Here is a 19,312-nt window from a genome sequence, read left to right as displayed (position 1 = left end):
TGAATAAGTTTGTTTACATGATAAATCTTGAACATCAACATGGCAGTAGATGTAATTATTTGTGTGAAATACATCCATATTTCAGTCACAGCTCATTAGTAGTCTCCTTATGAATCTAAATATGCCATCCCAATGATGTCACCATCCTCCAACTTCTTCCAGTCTACTTCTGATTTTATTGTACAAAGTAATCAGAACCTCAAGGTCCATTTGCTTATCACGTGACATGTGTGATGTGAAAGAAGTGTTTCCATTGCAGTTTTGTGAAATGATAGAACGCCCCCCAATCAAAAAACTTGTTGTTTTTTTTTCTTGATTGCAGTATTTCCATTTAACACATTTATTTTCATAGTTAAATTTTGCATAATTTAATGGTTAATGGAAACACACCTAATGTGACCTTTAACCACTTGGAGTACCTATGTGTTTGTGGGAGAAAGTGTGTATGTCTTGTACATGGCCTGGTGAGCATATGTGTGGAAATAAGTGCATTTATGATGAGTAAGTATACTTAAGTGGCAGGTTGTCACTTGGATGTGTGCATTTCTAATTGAAGTGAGGATGGTAAAATAAGGACCCCTGGTATTTAAGAGTACTAAGGGTAGATATACCAGATTCTGTAATGCTGCAGTCCCAGGCAACAAGACACAAAGCATTATCCAGGACAGCAATGCACCCTGCTCAGAAGTAAGTTACTAGCAAGGCACAGGATCAGCAGTCAGCAGACAAAGGAGACACGGAGCAAGACACAGGACAGCAAAGCACCCTCACTCAGCAACAGAATCTATCCCATCTGTGAGCCTTCACCTCTAGTCCACTGAGCCCCAGTTACCACGGCTCAGCTAAAAAAGATGCTCTTTGCTTAACTCTTGATAATAATGTTGTTAAAGAATCTAAGCTTTTAACCAGCTCAGTGGTTAGTTTAACTGTGGTTATGGATCAAGAAAAAAAGATTTAGTTTATTTCAGGAAGAATCATAATTTCATTTGCAGGCAGTCCTTCCCTCTCTATGACAGAGGAAGAGTTTTCAACTGTGCATGGTCTTCCACTGTCAATTTGAATCACATGGTATGAGTAAATATTTCTAAGAGGTGAAGCTTTCCAATTATATTTTTTGAGTGTGGGGAGGGCTAAGTGTTTCTAATTTCTACTTTCTAATCCATAAAAAAGATGCGTCTTTATTGCAAATAATTAAATAATTTTTATAACCTTCACATTATAATGAAAATATATACTTTTTCATACATCAATACTAGTCCAGTTTTTAAGTTTTCTTGTTTCAAATAATCAATGCTCAAAAGCCTGTTTCAAGTAATATAACAAAGGTGAGAAATTTGGAGAAAAAATAGATTTTCAGCCCCAGATTGGCAGAGCATAAATTTGGGGTGAAGAGATGCAAAGGTTGCCTCTTTTGCATCTACAAAGTCTGTTGTTGAAAGTGTCCAAACTTCCCAAAGTGTGTCTAATCCTAACCTTGTATCTCCTAGCATGGTATAAAGCATTTGCCATAGTGGTGTAAATCAAGGTACAACTGGATTATAAGCATTACAAACTTCTTCTAATGACTCCTTGTCTGATCATTCAGAGGATGAGTCTAGGTTAAACAGACCTGTCTCATTGCAATGTTGACATTAATGTTTGGTTTTGATCGGACGTTTTGCAGCTGTTTTTGAGGAGCTGGATGTGATAGTTAAGTGCAAAAAAAGTTAAATTTTAACAGTGATGAGCAGGTTTTGTTGTGTAAGAACTTGAAAAGAGTCCTGACCTCCTACCAGGTCACTAATGAAGCCAAACGCTCTTGCTTTATGTAAAAGAAATGGAAACATCTGATGTTGTTAAGGTCCTCACTTCATGCTTTAGGTGCAGTTAGAGGGTGATAAGTGGGACAGATAACGATAGGATCAGAGAAGATAAGAGTCAGAGAATTCATATTTATGGTTTTGGCACAAGACATTTAAGGATTTGTTCTTCCAGTACAACTTTATGCATAATCAGCAAATGCTCAGCAGAGGGAGCTGCTACACGTGGAATCATCACAGTAAGCAGAGGGCCTAAATAGACCAAGAGTTATTTATTGTATTTCCGCTGTAATGGTTTTCTAAACGTCAATATTCTAAGAATACATGTTTCAAAAGGTTATAACATTAAGGCGTGGCATGGTTAATTCATCTAGTGTTTAATAGATGCATATCGTAAAAGCAGCCTTTGAATAGCTTATATAGTTTGTCCTGTCCAAAAAAGACCAGGCTTATCCATGAGTTGCTCTATCTGTTGTAAAACTATCAGTGACATATGATGAACAACATTAGATTACTGTAAAAAAAAAATGTCATAAAGGTGAAAAGCAAAAAATCTGTGTGGATAAAATCATGGTATATTTCACACATAACATGGCTGTTTATTGGGTAGTTGTATCTCTGTGGCTTCCAAGATCATCATCATCAACGACATCATTCCAGCAAAGCTTCATTTTCATCTGGATTTAGCTTTTGACGATTCCTAGAAAACAGAAGAATCTAAATGAGTTTTTAAATGAGCTTTTGTGTTTAGTTTAAAAGGTATGGATAGATGAACGCTACACTCACCACCATCAGGTGACCATTCTTTGCTCGGTAGACCATGGACTCCTGACCACTTTTGAAGTCAACAAACCCCTCCCTGCCAGGCTGGATATCAAATCTAACACTAAACACAAAAGGAAACCACAAAAATGAGGATTCCTTACAAGCACAAAGGAAAGTAATGTGATCAATATTTGTTACCTTCCCTGGACCACTTTAATAGAGCTCTGCTTGTCTGCAATAATACTGAGTTTAGTCAGAGCCTCGTAGAGGTAGTCACACTGCAGAACCAGATCTCCCTGAAACAATAAATATCATTAAGGCTCTTTATTACAGTAATTACCTTATCATTGGCTGATGATTATCTAAAATTGCAAAACAATTATTAACTACCTTTTGTTTGATATCCTCACATGTAACATGAAGAATGAGGAAGTTGTCACTCAGGTTGCTCACAGAAACTCCTAGAAAAGAGATAACTCAGTCTTTGACTCTTTTTATGACTCATCTTTAAATTTTACGTCTGTAATCTCATAGAGTTAAGTTTACAAAACTCTAACCTGAAGCATTTATTCACAGTACAAAAAATAAGAAACAACTTTCTTTCTTTTTAGCAATGAGTAACCCAACTCTAAATGTACGCTAAAAATGTAATTAAAGCATTTTTTATTCAAATTGTATATTTTAGGTTGGTCATAATGTTTAGAGTCTTTGAATTTCAATAAATAACTTATTTCATCTGTAGTATAAACAAGTCATGCCACATTAACCCTTAACCAGTGTCAACTGAACTGGAAAATAATGTAAGGTTATTAAAAAATTTTTTGGAGTGGCATCTTCACCAAGTCTATAAGATAAAAAGTATCTATAGCCATCATAAATAAATTTGAATATTTTTTGAAAAGATCATTTTTATCAGTAAATCGAGTGAAACATGTCATACAGATGAATTATGCACTGATTGATGATTCTTGATCATTTTTTTTCCATTTTAATTGTTTTCCACTCAGAGCTGATAGAAAAACACTACTTTTAACCTTTTATTGAAAGTATATTTATGTTTTTGAAAGGTTGAATTTACAAAATGTACTTTTAACCTCACAAAGGAACCTGACTGCAATTCATACTCATATCATTATATTTGACAGTATATGTTACATTGCTGCATTTTTTTCTCTTCTACAAACATATATTACATTTTCTAAACACTGTTGGAACTTTATCTTGGATTATGTGTTTTGGTCAGATAGGACTAAAGTTGAGCTTTTTTGGTCACAGACTTATCCAGGTTAGAATGACTTCAAACAATTTATGGATACATAGAAAATATCCTCATGCCTCCTGCTACATACAGTGGAGGATCCGTGAGGCTGTGGCCCTGTTTCTTTTTTTAAAGGCCCTTGTAAAAGTATTAAGATATTTCTATTGCCAAATGAATTCACCATGCTCAATAAAATGCTAAAATTACTGTTTTGCAATAATATATCTTTAGCAAGGGTGAGGGAGTGAAGAAGGAAGTGCATGAATATCTGCCTACACAAAATAGTAAACATCAAGCATTTGTTTAGGGCTCTTCATGGAAAAAAAAATGCATCACTTGGAACCTTTCAGAGAGGTGTAATCAATCCGCTGCTTGATCTTTGTCTCCTCAACCAGGTAGGCAGCCTCCTGGGTGAAGATGAGCTGCCGGAGATGAGGCCTGAAGCCATTTCTGTCATACTTCACCACTGGCACGCTGTACTGTGAGAGAAGCACGAACGGTTTAGAAAAAATAAATTAAAAAGAAAGAGGTGGCGTAAACTCTTTGACTTTGGTTTACCTTGATGTGCTCATGCTGAATGATCTGAAGGACCTTGAGGTTTATGTCTTCTAAAGCTTGATGAAAGGTTTTTAAAAAAGAGGGTCCAATCATTAAAAGGAACACAGGCTTCTGTTTTTTAATAAAAAAATATCAGTGGTGTAATCTAAACTTTAATTCTAGCATTTACTATAAAGAATAAGTAAAAATAAGTATAACACTAATAATTACCTGAGTTGTGTCACAACAATAATGACTATATGCTTCCTAACTGAGAAATAGGGCAAAAGCATTTATTGTCTGTAGCATTATTTCACATTATAAGGGTTTCACCATAAACCTTCTTATATTTCATAAAGCAATGCATAGATATAAGATGTAATTTTGTTTTGTCCTGTTTCAATACAAGTAAAGCCTTTGCACAGCATGATACCACCATGCTTTACATTAAGCATGTTAAAGCTGATGAACAGTGCAGGGCTGTTTTTTTTTGGCATGTTATTTGTAATTTAAAGATCTTAAGATGCACAAATACTTTTGCAAATCAGTTTAATTAATTGTATCCTTTACATGCACTTAAAATAAATTGCTATAAAAGCAATCCTACCAATCCTGGTGTCCACAAAGGGTCTGGATACACTGAATGGGTAGTTTTCTTTTTTCCCTTTGAACATGGAGCTTGTTTGGGCTTTTAGGAGCAGCTAGAGAAGGACAAATATGGAGACATAACTTTAAGACTTCTTAACTGAGATTCATAAAAAACATCTGAAAAACACCTTTGAGGATGTGAAAGCTTAAAAGGATCAAATCTATCTCACACTTCACTGTAAAAATAGTTTTTTGCATGTCTACTATGCAACTTTTGCGCCACAAGGTTTTACAAATACTGAGGATGACACAGTTTCCTCTCTTGCTAAACAAATGATGGCTTCTTTAATGTAATAAAATAACACAAACCCTGCGGACAGAAACATTTTTAATGTGATGGAATGTTCTGCATATTTTGGACTGGAGTAAGGAGAATTCTACCTGCGCCTTCCTTTGGGGTGAGATTTCTCGGACATACTGCCTCACAAGACAGCGAATGTAGATGTTCTGCAAGAGCTGTGAGACCTACAGAACAGAATCACATGTAATTTCTAACACTTAGAAACATATAACCATTGTCAAAATGTTCTTCAGCAACTAAAGTAGCTTGAAAAATGCAATGATCACCTCCTTTAATATGGGTGGCGGTGTGAGCCAAGAGTCCATCTCCAGGACTGTTTTGGGAAGGTTTTCCTTCAGACGGGTGAGGTAGTTTTGCCTCACATAGGCCAGGTATTCACTGTTGTCATTGCAGGCTGGTTGACTTCTGGTCATGAAACCTTTAATGAATCTAACAGAAATCAAACAAAAAGACAACTTACAGCATTGTACAATATTCTGCACTTTATCACCTTCTTACAGAGATCGTCTATATCTTCTGATCACCGCAACATACTTCTTGATGACCTTGACTGCCCAAGCTCTTCTCTCACGCTCCTTTCTCGCCATTAAACTTCTCCAGCAGTTCTCAATCTTCGTGGCTGTTTGGAAGAGTCAGTACAGCATGAAATTATCTAAAATCAAGACCTAAAAATTAAACTGTAGTCTTGATTGCCAGCCATAAATCTCTGACTTTAATAACAAACTGACTTATACTGACTTAGCATTACTCACCAGCCTCCTTCTGTTTCAGGTAGTCTTCTTTCACTCTCCAGCCTTTATATTTGGCCTGAATCCTTGTTGCTATGGTAAAAGACATTTACCTTCAAGGTTTAGAGCCCCTATGTATATCACCCCTCCCACTAAATAAAATGTACTATGCTGTTAAAGATAAACGTATTCTATCATTTTTCTATTTTTTTATTTGACTTTTGAAGGTGCTGAAACTAGGCTGTTTCTTACCCAGCTGGTTCTTGCAGACCTGGAAAGCATCTTCTGTTGCAAACAAAGTTTTGGGATGGCGAATGAAAATCTTTGTCCTTGATGTGGAAAACAACCATTTAGGTAAATCATTACAAAAATTCATTTTTTTTTTCTTACAGAAATTTTGGGAACCCACAGTTCACATCTACAAACCTGCCCAATTTGTACTCATCAGTTTTGTATCCCAGGTGTTTAATAAGGCATCGAACGCCTTCTGCTGGGGTGCCTTTCCAGTTAGGCCAGGTGTCTGGGCACAGAGCTTTATACCTAAGTGCAGAAGAAGAGAATTTGCAGCAGTAGCTTTGGTATCAAGGGTCAACTTTACAAGAGAAGATCATTAAATGAGGATGCTGTTCTGTCACCTCTGAAGAAAGATCTCATATTTGCGTCGATACGCAAAGCCAGCCCGCCTGACCCTCAGGTGCTCCATGAGCCCCAGATATTTCACCTGATGTCTCACCAGAACATCATCAAAGATTGCTGCAGAACACATCAAAAGATCAACATTCTTCCTCCATTTGGCAAGCCTCCCACCACTCAAATTGACTCTTTTCTTTTTGTTTATTAGAGCTCTTTCACTTCAGTCTTTACAGATACAAGCTCCCACCTGGTTGCTTGGCTTCATTGGGTTTGATGCAACGCACATACCAAGGCTCTTTGGACATTAGGATCTCAGTCAGACCAGCCAAGCTGTTCTTAAACTGGGTCACCACCTGGAAATACAAACAAAACAAAACAGAAATCAAAGAAAAAACTGTTTTAACCTCTTCTGGATTAAAATCAGAGAAACATTAAGCATTATCTGAGTATCTTCTCACAGTTTCAGGTCTCTTTTTGCTGTCAGGCTCAGAGAAGGGAAAGCAGTGTCTGATGATGGCATTTTTGGATTGCTGCATGACCTTATGGGGAATAGAAAAATGTTAAAGCATCATTGTGGGGTACAAATGGAGTCGAGAGGCTAATAAAAATAGTTCATCCACACACTGTTTTTTTTTTTTTTTTTTTTTTTGTAGCTATAACTTTAATTCTTTCATTTAATATAATTATTTCTTCATAATGCTTCGATTGGGAGAAAAAAAAAAGAAAAGAAGGCACTTTTTGAAAGTTTGCATGTTTTTATTCTTTTGATTAATGGAATAAGAAATATCAACTACATTTTTATGCTCTTCAAAATTTACTGAAATATTTGTTTGTTTTTTTCTGCAGAATTTATATATTCATCAGCCCACATAGTTTAAGTAGTAATTGTTATGCTCATTAACACAAGGCAAAATGGAAATACATTGAGCTCGCCACAAGATGAGTGAGTTTTTGCTATGGTCACAAAAGAATAACAAAATAAAAAACTTCTGCCAAATGTAAATTCAGTTCCTGTAAAAATCCCAATCTTAGGTGTAAAGGCCCCTCTGAAGGGATATTTCCATCTGTTCAAAAAGATCTTGGGCTTTTTCCTCTCTACCAAGATGAGCTAATTTTTGCAAAATTTTGTGTTTTTAGATCTGAAAAAAAAAAAGTACTGAACTGTAAAACTGTAGTGTGGGATGGTGGTGCCATTGTGGTTTAGTGATTGGTTTGGGTTTGAATTTTAACACTGACTAGACAGGGTGGAAGGCCCATAAGGTGGAAAATCTGTTTTAAGATTTTTAAGAGCGACTTCATCCTAGGATAAAAATGGGTTGTAGCAAAATGTGAAACTAATAATTAGCTAACAATAAGCTTTTGGAAAAGGCAGTTGTTGATTGAGCGATAGCAATGGTGACCAGACTAATGTGCTTAAGTGTTGGGTTCAAAACATAACATTTATTATTTAGTAAAGCTTTTTATCTGCACTTAATTCATTCCAAAGCTTGTAGATTTTAATGTAGACTTGTTCATGTGTATTTTCATGGAGGTGATTCAGAAAAAAGCATTTTCTATTTGGGGCTTTTCTATATAAATCAAATGCAGCATCATCCAAATAAATAAAAGCTTATATTCTAAACTCATGTTTTCCTATTTTGCTTCAATAAACACTGTTGTGATTTCACTGTCAAACACTGTTTAGTGTTAAAAACAATTAAAACCTATTTCTGTCCATGGAATCACAACTTCACTAAACATAAGAGACCCAGAAAAATTTACCTCTTTTCCACTTCGATACAACAAATCATTGTTTTTGTCCAAGAATCCTGAAATTTTAGAAAAGAAAATAGATTAAACCTATGCATTACCTTAAATACCTCTTTTATAAAAGCAATGAAACAGTTTCTTGTGAAAGCTGGTATGCTAGCTGAAGCCCTTAAAATGACAATTAAATTTAACAAATTGTGCTATGCAAAAGTATTTAAGTTCTCTAGATTTTAACATCTATATGAATACGAAAATATTCAAGGTGAGTAAACAGGGTGTAAATTCTTTATTATTTACCAACAACACAGTATGTAACCTCTCCAGCATAGTGTAGGAGGCGGAAGTCTCCTCTTTCTAGGGTTTTCCTTGTACTTTTGTTTGCAAGTTTGTGTCTGTTTGAGGAGGGGAATCAGTTGAAGTTATTAAAATATCTGACAGTGGTTGATGTTTAATTGCAGAAGGGTGGGTTTTCCAAAGTAAGGGACAAAATCTTACGTGACAAAGTGCGGATGACCACCCATCTTTTCCTCCATCTTCTCCAGAAAGGTGAGGTCGGTGGCCTCCCCAGGACGCAAACATTCCTCATCCTATCAGGATAAACATTTTTATCAAGACGCATGTGTACTTTACTCTCAAAATATATTACGTTCTTTATGAAGGACTCAAACTTATTTAAATATTTACCAACAACGAGATGATTCCTCTGAATTTCTCCTCCACAAGATCACAGATGATTTTGTTGTTAAAATATGGCACCGGCTCCCACTGTGCCCAAACATTGGGAATAATTACAGCAACTTATGTTATGTTTAATCTAAGGTCCATCGTTAAGTTCTATGTTCTACGTATACGGACAAAAAAAAAAGCATTATTACCTCTATCCCTTCCAGTTCATACTCCTCCTGCTCGGATTTGAGTGTCAGCTGGATAAAGAGCTGTTGTAGCTTCTCGTTGCAGTAGTTGATGCAGAACTGTTCAAAGCTGGAAAGAGTATAAAACTATTATGACTCATGGAACGTTTTGCATTAAGATGATTAAATGTGCAGGAACAAACCTGTTCACGCTGAAAACTTCAAACCCGTAGATGTCCAGTAGACCGATCACTGTTTTCCTGGAGGGATCCTGCATATAGATACAGATTTGTAGCAAGAGGGTAGGTTATATGTTGTCTAAAAAAAAAAAATTATAACCCTTTAAATGTTTCACATTCTTAATCCAAACAACCAAACTATAAATTCATTTTTGTTTGTTTTTTGTGTCTTTTGATTGATCATAAGAAAGGTTAAAAGAATTGTGCAGAGGAGGAAAGAGTAAAATCTTTATTCATATTTTTTAACAAATAAAACCTAGAAAGCATATGTGATAGTAAATGACTCTGCTTGTGTGTTTTTTAATTCCAGTTTACAAGCAAGTGTTTAGCTAAAGCATCAGAGGATTGTTGGTGAGTATTAGTGAACATTATGAAGATTAAATGACATAGCTGAGAGTAAAGTTGTGGAGAATCTTAAAACAGGGTCAGGTTTGAAAAGCTTTGAAACAGGGAGCTTCTCAATTCATCAAAAGACATCCCGCAAAGCTACTAACGCAGGGTTGTTACTTATACGAGAGCAATAATGATGAAAAGCAGCCAAAAAGCCCACGGTTACTCTGGTGGAGCTAAAACTAAGTTGAGGTGGGAGAATGTCTGAAAAGAACATCTTCTTTACCAAACACTCCAAAAATCAAAAATAAAAGCTGATGCAACAGAACCTTTGATGTATAAACAAATGTGGAGAAAGGATTTATTGTCATAATGATGATAACTGTAACATTGTGTTTACTTTGTAAGTCGCTTTGGATAAATGCTTCTGCTAAATGCATAAACAAACAATGTTAGAGCTGGCAAAAACTAACACTGCACATCACCTACACCATCAGCATGGTGACACATGGTAGTGGCAGCATCATGCTGTGGTAATGTATTTCTTTACCAGGGGAACTATGCGGTACTCTCTGGTACTCTAAACCTAAGCACAGTGAATACTGTGGATGTGATGTGGCAAAATGTGAAAAACTTCAGCCGGTATAAATTGTTTTGCAAGGCAAAGCATTTTGCAAAAAGCATATTTCATTCCTTTCTATTAAATGTAAGATTTAGTTTTTCTTTTTTTTTTTCTGCATAACATGCAAGCATACAAAACAACTGCTGACCTGGTTAGCCAGTGATTCGTTGATCTTGTTGACCAGCCAGTTGAAGGTTCGGCCATAGGTGGCTTTGGCAAGAGCATCTCTGGCATATACTGCATGTTCCACAGAGAGGGGGCTGAGCACCTTTAGTAGCAAAATAATGTGAATGTTTAACTGCAAATAAACATCAACAATTGGTCAGATGCATTCAAAAGTCACCTCTTCTGTTTTGGCTTCTATCTTTCTGTGGGTTAAGCCCTGCTGTAGCACCTGATTAGGAATCCCCAACAACTGCAAAAAGGACATACAAAAAAAAACTCACTCTCTAATAAGAGTACACATAAGAAATCGGCTTTACAAAGACAAAATGTTTACTTTTGACACCCAGTGCATCTCCTGGTTGTTTTTGATTGCGGCGTATCCTCGGGCATCTGCTTCAAACTTAAGATTCCCCAAATGCAGCACGCTGGCAATAATCCCAAACAGGTGCTGCATTATGCAAGATAGAAAAATTCTGTTAAATAAATATAGATGCATATTTAAACCTAATGATAAGTTGGATCCCCTCACCTCCATGTCAATCTCGCTGAANTTCCAATCACTTTTATCATTGATGGAGCTAACTTTGGCACAATCCCCCTAGAGAATGAAAAACATGAAACTCTCAATAAAAAAAAGGTTTTGCAGCATGAGAAATCTGAAAGATGAAATCCCTCTAACCTGCACCAGATAACGGTAGTTCTTGCAGTTTCTCTCCAACCCAAGCCAGCGCAGTAGATCCTCCTCTCCTCCTTCAACCAGCTGGTAGAAGATGTGGAAGTTTCTCTCACCATGGTTCTGATGCACCACACGGGACTTTTCCAGTAAGTAACTAAGGATGTGACCACCAACAGCTCCACCCTGAGGAAAAGGTCATCTTAAAAATATAATCGGTATCTTATGTGTGAAGATTAAGCTTATTAGGCTGTAGTTGTTGTTTTTTTATTTTGGGTAAATGTTCCAGATCTACCCGATGGTCAAATTGGATGTCCATGTATTTCCCAAAGCGACTTGAGTTGTCGTTTTTCAAGGTTTTGGCATTTCCAAAAGCCTGCAGGTTTTACAACAAAAATAAAGTCAATCTTGATTTGAAATCATATGTTTAGCTAAAACAAGGCATGACATAATCCATCACTGACTTCAAGCACTGGATTGGAGAGAAGCAGCCTGTCCCGGACATTGTTCAGAAGTCTGGTGCTTGGACAGCTGACAGCGTAAAACTGAAGAATTTTTTTAGAGGCCTCTGTCTTTCCAGCTCCGCTCTCACCTGAGATCAGGATGAAGTGGTTGTTGTACTCGGACAGCATGGTCCGGAAAACATTGTCTGCAAGAGCAAAACTAAAAATACAGAAACAGGTTAAGGGATAGAAAAAAAAGAGTGATTTTCCTTTGATGAAAACTGTGCTTTATCTATTTGCTCTATCTACTTTATTTAATTCAATTCAAAAATACTTTATTAATCTCCAGTAACTTAAATGTTATTTTTTTATTTATGCTCACTGTTCATCATAATGTTCTTTACTTTATGAAGAATTCTTCTTTGTGAAATTATCTCCAGAGGTTCTAGAGGAGCTAGAAGCTCTAACAGAACAGATCAGACCTTCTTAATTAGCTTGTCTAGCTTTTTAAAGTCAGTAACTCTAATACTGTTACCTCAGCAGAGGATGGAAGAAGAGATCACACTCAACAGATTTATAGAAGACATAAAGCATCTTGTTGCAAACACTAGGACCAAAGCTTCTTTAGGAAGTACAATCTGCTCTGTCCCTTCTTGAAGACACATTGGCCATGATGATTGATGGGTTAAATTTCTTCTTCCTCTCTTCTTTCCTTGCTCCTGCTTAGCATCCCCAGCACCACCTTTTCAACTAATTTGCAGAAGTAGTTGAACTATTATTTAAACTTTACAGATGTTACAAAGCTGCTCCTGGATGTAAACTAAACCAACCTGCTGTGGTTACGCATCATAAGCAGTACTCGAGTTGAGGCTGGATAGGGGGGTTGGCATCCACCTTCTTAAAAAAATCTCTTAAATCATACCCCTTCTTTAATGACCACCCCCCCCCATACCATCCCCTGTGAAATTTTATTACAGAATGTGTAAAATTTCGACTATAACAGTAATGGCAATAGTATTACCCTTTTAACATTCGGCTAGTAGCCTGAGCAAAAAAAATCAAATCAAAGAAGTGGCCTACCATGACTATCAAGCTGATCCCAGTGGGAAATTTGTCCTCTGCATTTGTTCCCAACTATGTAGGGGCAGAAATAGCCAAGCCAGTCCAGGGACTGACCGAAGTTCTACTTCCCACAATGGGGAAATTTGTTCTCTGCATTTTGACCAATCTCGTTGGAGAGCAGTAGGCTGCCATTGTGTGGCGCCCGGGGAGCAATCAGGGGTTAAGTGTTTTGCTCAGGAACCCAGAGTGGAGGCAGTGGGGATCGAACCAGATACATGCAACCTTCTCAAAGCACAAGCACACTGCTATCCACTTGGCCAACCCTCCCCCATAAAGTGAATGACAGGCACACCTGACATCTAACAACCATACCATGCATATTGCTTTAGGTTAATACACTATATTAATGTTGCTATGTATGCTTCCAAAAAAAAATAATAATAAATCCACCATCCCCCTTCTTTCTTTTTACAACTAGACTACTGATAGCAAGTATCCAAAAAGGACAAAAATATGAAAATCCCTCCAATTTCACAGCATTAGACAACAGAGGCAAAAAAAATGTATGTAAAACAAACCCTCTTTTAAAAATGGAGGAATTCAAGTCAAAATAGCAGAGCTACTCCAACGTGCAACAACCTTAAGCAGCGCAATCATATCCTATTCTGTTGTCTAATCAAATTTAGAATTGACCAATTTAGGTCCTTAATTCAAATGTTTTTGTTCACTGGATATTTTGCAACTCCTCACACAATTTCCACATCACAATATAGACATTTCAATACCAAACCATCTATTGATTAAATTTGTTTATTATTGTTTTGATTTATGTTTCTTCATTTAAACAAATGCTACCCAAGTTTGAGGTACAGGCGTAGAGATGGGTGCAGATTCTGAAGTTTGAATAGAGAAGCTAAGGCCAAGTCTTTTTTCTAAGACTACATTAAAATTCACTATTTGGACAAAATGTATCTTCTATGAATTGTAACCAGGGTTTGCTTTGCATATGGACCACATGGGCTGTTTCCCTTGTTAGTAATAGAAAGAACTTTCTTCTTTTTTTTTTTTCTTGTGTGTTTAGCTTTTTTTGTCACTTAAATACATTTGCTTTCAATGTAATAATAGAGAGATCAGTTAGCATGCATTTTGTGGGGCTTCACTGCATTTGCTGCATCCTGTTGTGGGATCTCTGAATTTATTTCATTTTATGCCATGAGGGAATACAAAGTAGGGATTAAATATTCTATTTAACATTTTAACAAATTATTCAGTATTTAACCTCCACAAATACAGTGCATTGAGAAATACGCCATTTATTAGGGAAGTATGAGCTTTTCAAAATTGAAAGAGAAAGAAATTCTCTGTTTTGTTTTCAATAATTGGAAAAACAAAGAATAAAAAGCTGTTCTGGCCAAATGAGATACAGTAAAACTTACTGGCCAATGCAAACTATGTGTGTTTGCCACCCTCAACTTGGGGAAAAATCGCGGTTGCAGAATCATGCAGTGGGGATTATTTTCCTTCAGTTTATTACAACTGTTGAGGTTATTGGTATAGAGGCTATAAAATAGTTGAGACTATGGTGGGCATTTATCCTCCAAGAGGACAAAAAACATTAAAAAGGAACAGACATGATTTTATCTCTATATGAAAAATACTAGTAGAAACATATTTTTAGAGGATTTGCAGCTGTAAGAACAGCAAAAGGTTTTTTTTTTCTGCTCCACGTAAAATATAAATGCATGCCAAAACTTTCAAATTGCCATATAAAACTAAAAAATGAACCTTTTCTGAGCACTTTATAACCTTTCACTATTTTAAGCATATTTATTGCACAAAATCTTGATCAAACTTATTTCAGTTTTAGATAATGTAGACAGGTTCAGGGCGTGGGAAAACTTCTGCAATTATTTTATACATTAATTTCCTTCCTCTTTGTATTCATTCAAAATAACTGAGGTTGTGAAAACTATTCTTTAAAAATTTAAATATGATCAATGCTTTTCACAGATGTTTATGAATCGTTATACTCATTTAAAACCTGTTTATAATATATAGAATAAATAAAGAATTTACATGTGAGGCGGCAGCTCAAAGAAGTTAACTCCCATATAGGTATCCATTTGCTTCTTGCTGTAGATGTCCAAGTCTTTGTACGGGTTGACCGACACCAGAAGCGTCCCAATGTAGGTCTTTGAAAAGAGACAAGGACATGAAGTCATGCTCTGCAGCTCTTGCACATTCAGTGATAATAAAACAAGTTTTCCTAATGATAACAAAATCCTCCACCAGCATTATATTTAGTTTTGTCCTTTACCAACAGCAATAAGTTTAATTAATCACTTGTCATCATGACCCAGTGGTTGGTAGTGACCTTTTTAGTGCTCGCTCTGCAAATTAAAAGAATCAGAGCTGCTATCTCAGCAACACAAGGTGACAGATTCAGCAGAAGGTAAAATGCCACATTAGTACAGCAGGGTTAAAGGCTGGGAGCAGTGAGGTTTCATTAGACTAAAGAGAATGAGCTGCACAGGAAACACCCACATAAATCAGATTTTCATTGAAGCGTTTCCTCAGGTTGTCCAGAAAGGCACTCTCACTAGTGTAGGCATCCAGGAGAACAAAATCCTGGATGCCCACGCGATCCCGGGCCGTCAGGGAGGCCTCCATGTTCCTTAGGATCCGGTTACACCGCTCCTCTAGACTCTGTGTGGAAACATCAACAATATCCCAAGGAAACAAAAGAATTAGCTACGTGTGGAAATAATGTCATTTTTCAGACAAGTCAAACTCACACTGTCAACAGTAGACGTGGTGGAGGAAAGGTCGATGGTCACCCTTTTGCTTCTCCATGGCCACACTTTCTACTTTAACAATGCCCCCAAGTAACATTATAGCTGACTTTTTTCATTTCTTGTTTAAAGTATGATCCTTTTATTTTTATAATTTTTCTAGTTTTAGCTTTTAAAGCCACTAAAGACTACATAATGGACTTATATAATTCTTTGCTAATCGCTGAGCGTAGATTTAACATTGTTGTTAATGTAAACATTTATTTATTTATTTATTTATTTATTTATCTATTTATTTTCGTTTATGGAATACCTTTAATATTTTACTAAAATTAAGCTTAATGCTGTTGGGATAAGAAAGTGACTCTTTTTTCTAATTACTTGGCCAAAAGTTATGGTCCAACTAGGACAAGTTATTAACTTACTGTAAGCTAACATTAGCCTTTAACCTGCAAAGAAGTTAGCACTGTCATTACCCGATCCGTACCGGAAGCACGATCCGTACTATCAGCTCATTTGCGCCTGTGCAAACAGAATAACTTCCGGTGGCAATATTTCCTTTTTCTTACTTTTTTATTCTTTTGTATTTTTTAGAGGCATGGGTTTCTTTTTGTATATCTTTGTATTTTCGTCAATATTGCATTTTCTAAAAATAATAAAACAGAAATACATAAAAAAGTTCAATAGCCTTGTGATAGTTACTTTGACTGCTCTGAGCATGCGCAAATATACGTCACACAGCGTATATATTTAAATTTGTTTAAATATTTTATTTACTCTGTACTTAACTATGCACTCCAGCAGTACTGATCCCACAATGGATTCATTTGCTACCTTTCGTGACCTACAGTTTTTCATAATATATTCCCAGACTGCTCTTAGCATGTCTGATGATGACGTCAAGCAATACAATGGATTGAATTTAAAAAGCATCCATTTCTTCCAGAAAAGTCTTCAATATTGTCTTTACGATGTAGTTTAGTATTCTTTAATTATTTAAGGATATAAATAAAGTTTTTTCAGTACCGTAATTACATTATTTTTTGGCGACCCGGAAGTTATTCTGTTCGCGCAGGTGCAAATGAGCTGATGGTACGGATCGTACTACCGGTACGGATCGGGTAGCGACAAGCACCAAGTAGTGCTACTGTAGCTACGTTTAAAATCCAGGCTATCACAAAAAATGTAAATAAAGATTTACAATGACACCATATTCAGCTCTACTATAAGTGCCCTTACAATTTTTTGTATTACCTTATTATTTTGATAATTAATTAAACAAAGAAGCTTGAAAAAAGGATGCACCTTTTGAGCCTCATTAGCATGTGGGCAACCAGTTTTAATTGTCACCATTAATCTTTTAATCCACTATGCAAAAGAACTGCTGATAAGGCTTTTATCTGTAACTTAGACTAAAGAAGTCTCTATGAGAGGTTAAACATTTTAACCGAGGAAAAACTCTTCAAGAAAACTTACCCAGCTCATAATTAATTCTAGAGTTTGGAGTTATAATTTGCAATTAAGTAAATTTTCTAGCCTACATTTTTTTTTTTTTATAAATATGGCAAAAAGTTCAAATAGCAAAAAAAGATAAAGGTCTTACTTATTTTTTGCTGAGTTTCTTACATGTTTGTGGACCCAGTCTTTTCATTCAAAACTAGAGTCAAAATAAGAAGCAAACATTCAGAGACTGTAAGGCTAAGGTACAAAATGATTTATAGTACTACATGGAGCAAAATACAGTGGTGATTTCCGGTGATTTTCTTTTATTAAAACATGGGCAAACCAAATTTGACTATGTAAGCGAGGTGTAAATGTGATAAATAAGCAAAACTTTGGAAAACAGGTCTACATTATCAGGGTTAATTAAAAGCCTAACTTCACTTGGCTTTTAACATACATTTTTTGTATTACTTTAAACAGAATTATATCCATAATTATTTGGGTTTTTTATATTATAGATGTGTTTCTGCACTACAGTGAATAACCGTCAAACCTAATAAAATATATATAAGTATGTTCCTTCAGTGTTTGGTCGGATGCAGCCTTTTTTTTTATTTGTCAATCTTTCTCTCTGTTCTTATAGTTTGTGCACCATGGAAGACATTTAGACAAATGCCAAAATTTCTGATAAAATATATCTCCCATTGGGCGCCTCACTGGCTGCATATTTTTGCTTATATCTGTGGATTCCAGTTAGTGTCCTTGGCCACATCCGCTTTTCTCAAATAGAATCTAAATCCAGCCATCTCTATCTTATCTGTCCCTGTGTTTTCTACACACCCATTAATGTTTTTTTAAGTGTAAATACCAAAATAGACAACTGAGACTGGAAAACAGGTTTTATCTTAAGACCAGAATAGGTTCCGACTACACCTACAGCAACAATAGACAGTTTTAAAGCACAGTTAAGAGATACTAGAGTTGACTATTATATGAATAAACTATATACCTAGTTACTTAAAGTAAAGCTTAATTCTGCCAGCTTATAGTTAGTGATTCATTGCACTTTAATTATGGCAGTATGAAAGCCCTTTGGTATCATGTTTCAGTAGTTTGCTTTTTATGAAAGCTGAGCTGACCTGCTGTTAAATCACAGTAACTGAGACTAAAAAACATTCTTGAGGAAAATACACTTTTGAATTGGTGAAAAAGCAACAATTACTGATATAATTAGCCCCTCAGGTTTAGAAAAGTAGATGCAAACCAGTCAAAAATATTTGGTTAGAAGTCGAATTAAAAAATAACCTACTCTCTGGGTCCTTGATGCCTGTCTGTGCCCCTCTTCTGTCCTTCCAAACTCAACTTGAACATCTGCTTTTATTAAGGGAACACAGGAAACACTGATGGATCACAGTCTCAGTTTCCCCTAATAGGAAGTCATAAATTATGTAGTGACATTTAAAAAGGAAGTGTATCCACTGTTGAATATGCATTTATCTTTTTTCGCTTTGTTTTTGTGAATAGACAAAATTAATAACACAGACATGCGTGTATGCTTTTTTTTAACCATGCAAAACTTAGAAACTGGGATGTAGGAATACAGATTGCAGTCTTTAAAGAAAAGGCAATTTTTCATTTCGATCTTGAAAACTTTATTTTTTTTCACCCTTTTCCAATGTGATGGTCAATAAATCAAAACAATTTGCATTATTTCATCCCCAAATTATTTTTTTTTAGTTTTGCTAGATTTTTTTTTTTACAATAAAACAGTTTTCAGCACAGTTTATATTCCATCTTGATCTTTTATTTATATCTGCCATGACAACAGATTTTTTCAACAGAAAAGTGATTAAATGACTCGAGTATAAAACATCTACCAGCAGGAAACTAACTGTATTTATTTTGGTTCCAGGAGGAAACAGACTGCCATCCCTTCATTGCTTTATGCTTCCCTTCAAATATGTTAGTTTTTTTTTAACTTGGAATTGTATTAAAATCCAAAACAGAAGCCTTTTTTAGGGTTTTTTTTTTTTGTGTGTGTGTTTATTTTCTTCCAGTATGTTTAATTTTAGAGTTTTGCTTCACTTGCCTTATTGACTCTTTATGTGTGTTTGTTGTTTTCTAGGTGTCTTGACATCTCGATTACTCTGCTTGCTTTCTTTCTCCCTGCATTTATAAACAGCTATCTTGTTTTTAGGCCATGTTGGTCTGATTGATGGATGGATGGATGGATGGATGGATGGATGGATGGATGGATGGATGGATGGATGGATG

The 19,312-nt window shown here is 35.8% G+C and overlaps 1 protein-coding gene across 2 annotated transcripts in view; it reads right to left on the bottom strand.

Annotated features, from left to right (window-relative positions):
* Positions 1-2,075: 2,075 nt before the first annotated feature.
* Positions 2,076-19,312, bottom strand: part of LOC107091258 (unconventional myosin-Ih-like) — a 21,083-nt gene continuing 3,846 nt past the window's right edge. Inside the window, exons 2-32 of one of the 2 annotated variants that reach the window (XM_015385078.1) lie at positions 15,348-15,509; positions 14,880-14,995; positions 11,763-11,961; positions 11,594-11,674; positions 11,305-11,484; positions 11,155-11,223; positions 10,960-11,073; positions 10,804-10,875; positions 10,609-10,728; positions 9,473-9,540; positions 9,294-9,399; positions 9,103-9,183; positions 8,914-9,005; positions 8,716-8,810; positions 8,431-8,477; positions 7,128-7,208; positions 6,917-7,022; positions 6,672-6,789; positions 6,463-6,576; positions 6,289-6,365; positions 6,061-6,129; positions 5,843-5,927; positions 5,575-5,737; positions 5,389-5,472; positions 4,967-5,060; positions 4,381-4,436; positions 4,166-4,301; positions 2,955-3,025; positions 2,763-2,860; positions 2,586-2,685; positions 2,076-2,499 (exon numbers count right to left, since the gene is read on the bottom strand). In XM_015385078.1, the coding sequence (XP_015240564.1) occupies positions 2,473-2,499; positions 2,586-2,685; positions 2,763-2,860; positions 2,955-3,025; positions 4,166-4,301; positions 4,381-4,436; positions 4,967-5,060; positions 5,389-5,472; positions 5,575-5,737; positions 5,843-5,927; positions 6,061-6,129; positions 6,289-6,365; positions 6,463-6,576; positions 6,672-6,789; positions 6,917-7,022; positions 7,128-7,208; positions 8,431-8,477; positions 8,716-8,810; positions 8,914-9,005; positions 9,103-9,183; positions 9,294-9,399; positions 9,473-9,540; positions 10,609-10,728; positions 10,804-10,875; positions 10,960-11,073; positions 11,155-11,223; positions 11,305-11,484; positions 11,594-11,674; positions 11,763-11,961; positions 14,880-14,995; positions 15,348-15,509 (3,081 nt within the window). In that variant the 3' untranslated portion in view covers positions 2,076-2,472. Of the gene's footprint in view, positions 2,500-2,585; positions 2,686-2,762; positions 2,861-2,954; positions 3,026-4,165; positions 4,302-4,380; positions 4,437-4,966; positions 5,061-5,388; positions 5,473-5,574; positions 5,738-5,842; positions 5,928-6,060; positions 6,130-6,288; positions 6,366-6,462; positions 6,577-6,671; positions 6,790-6,916; positions 7,023-7,127; positions 7,209-8,430; positions 8,478-8,715; positions 8,811-8,913; positions 9,006-9,102; positions 9,184-9,293; positions 9,400-9,472; positions 9,541-10,608; positions 10,729-10,803; positions 10,876-10,959; positions 11,074-11,154; positions 11,224-11,304; positions 11,485-11,593; positions 11,675-11,762; positions 11,962-14,879; positions 14,996-15,347; positions 15,510-19,312 lie in introns of those variants that run through there. The other variant, XR_001481522.1, reaches the window with a different exon arrangement.

This window comes from Cyprinodon variegatus, unplaced genomic scaffold (assembly GCF_000732505.1).
Source record: "Cyprinodon variegatus isolate N-32 unplaced genomic scaffold, C_variegatus-1.0 Scaffold331, whole genome shotgun sequence".
In the NCBI taxonomy this organism is placed as follows: Eukaryota; Metazoa; Chordata; class Actinopteri; order Cyprinodontiformes; family Cyprinodontidae; genus Cyprinodon; species Cyprinodon variegatus.
Note: the sequence above shows the minus strand (reverse complement) of the source record. Positions and strands in the feature narration are given on the sequence as shown.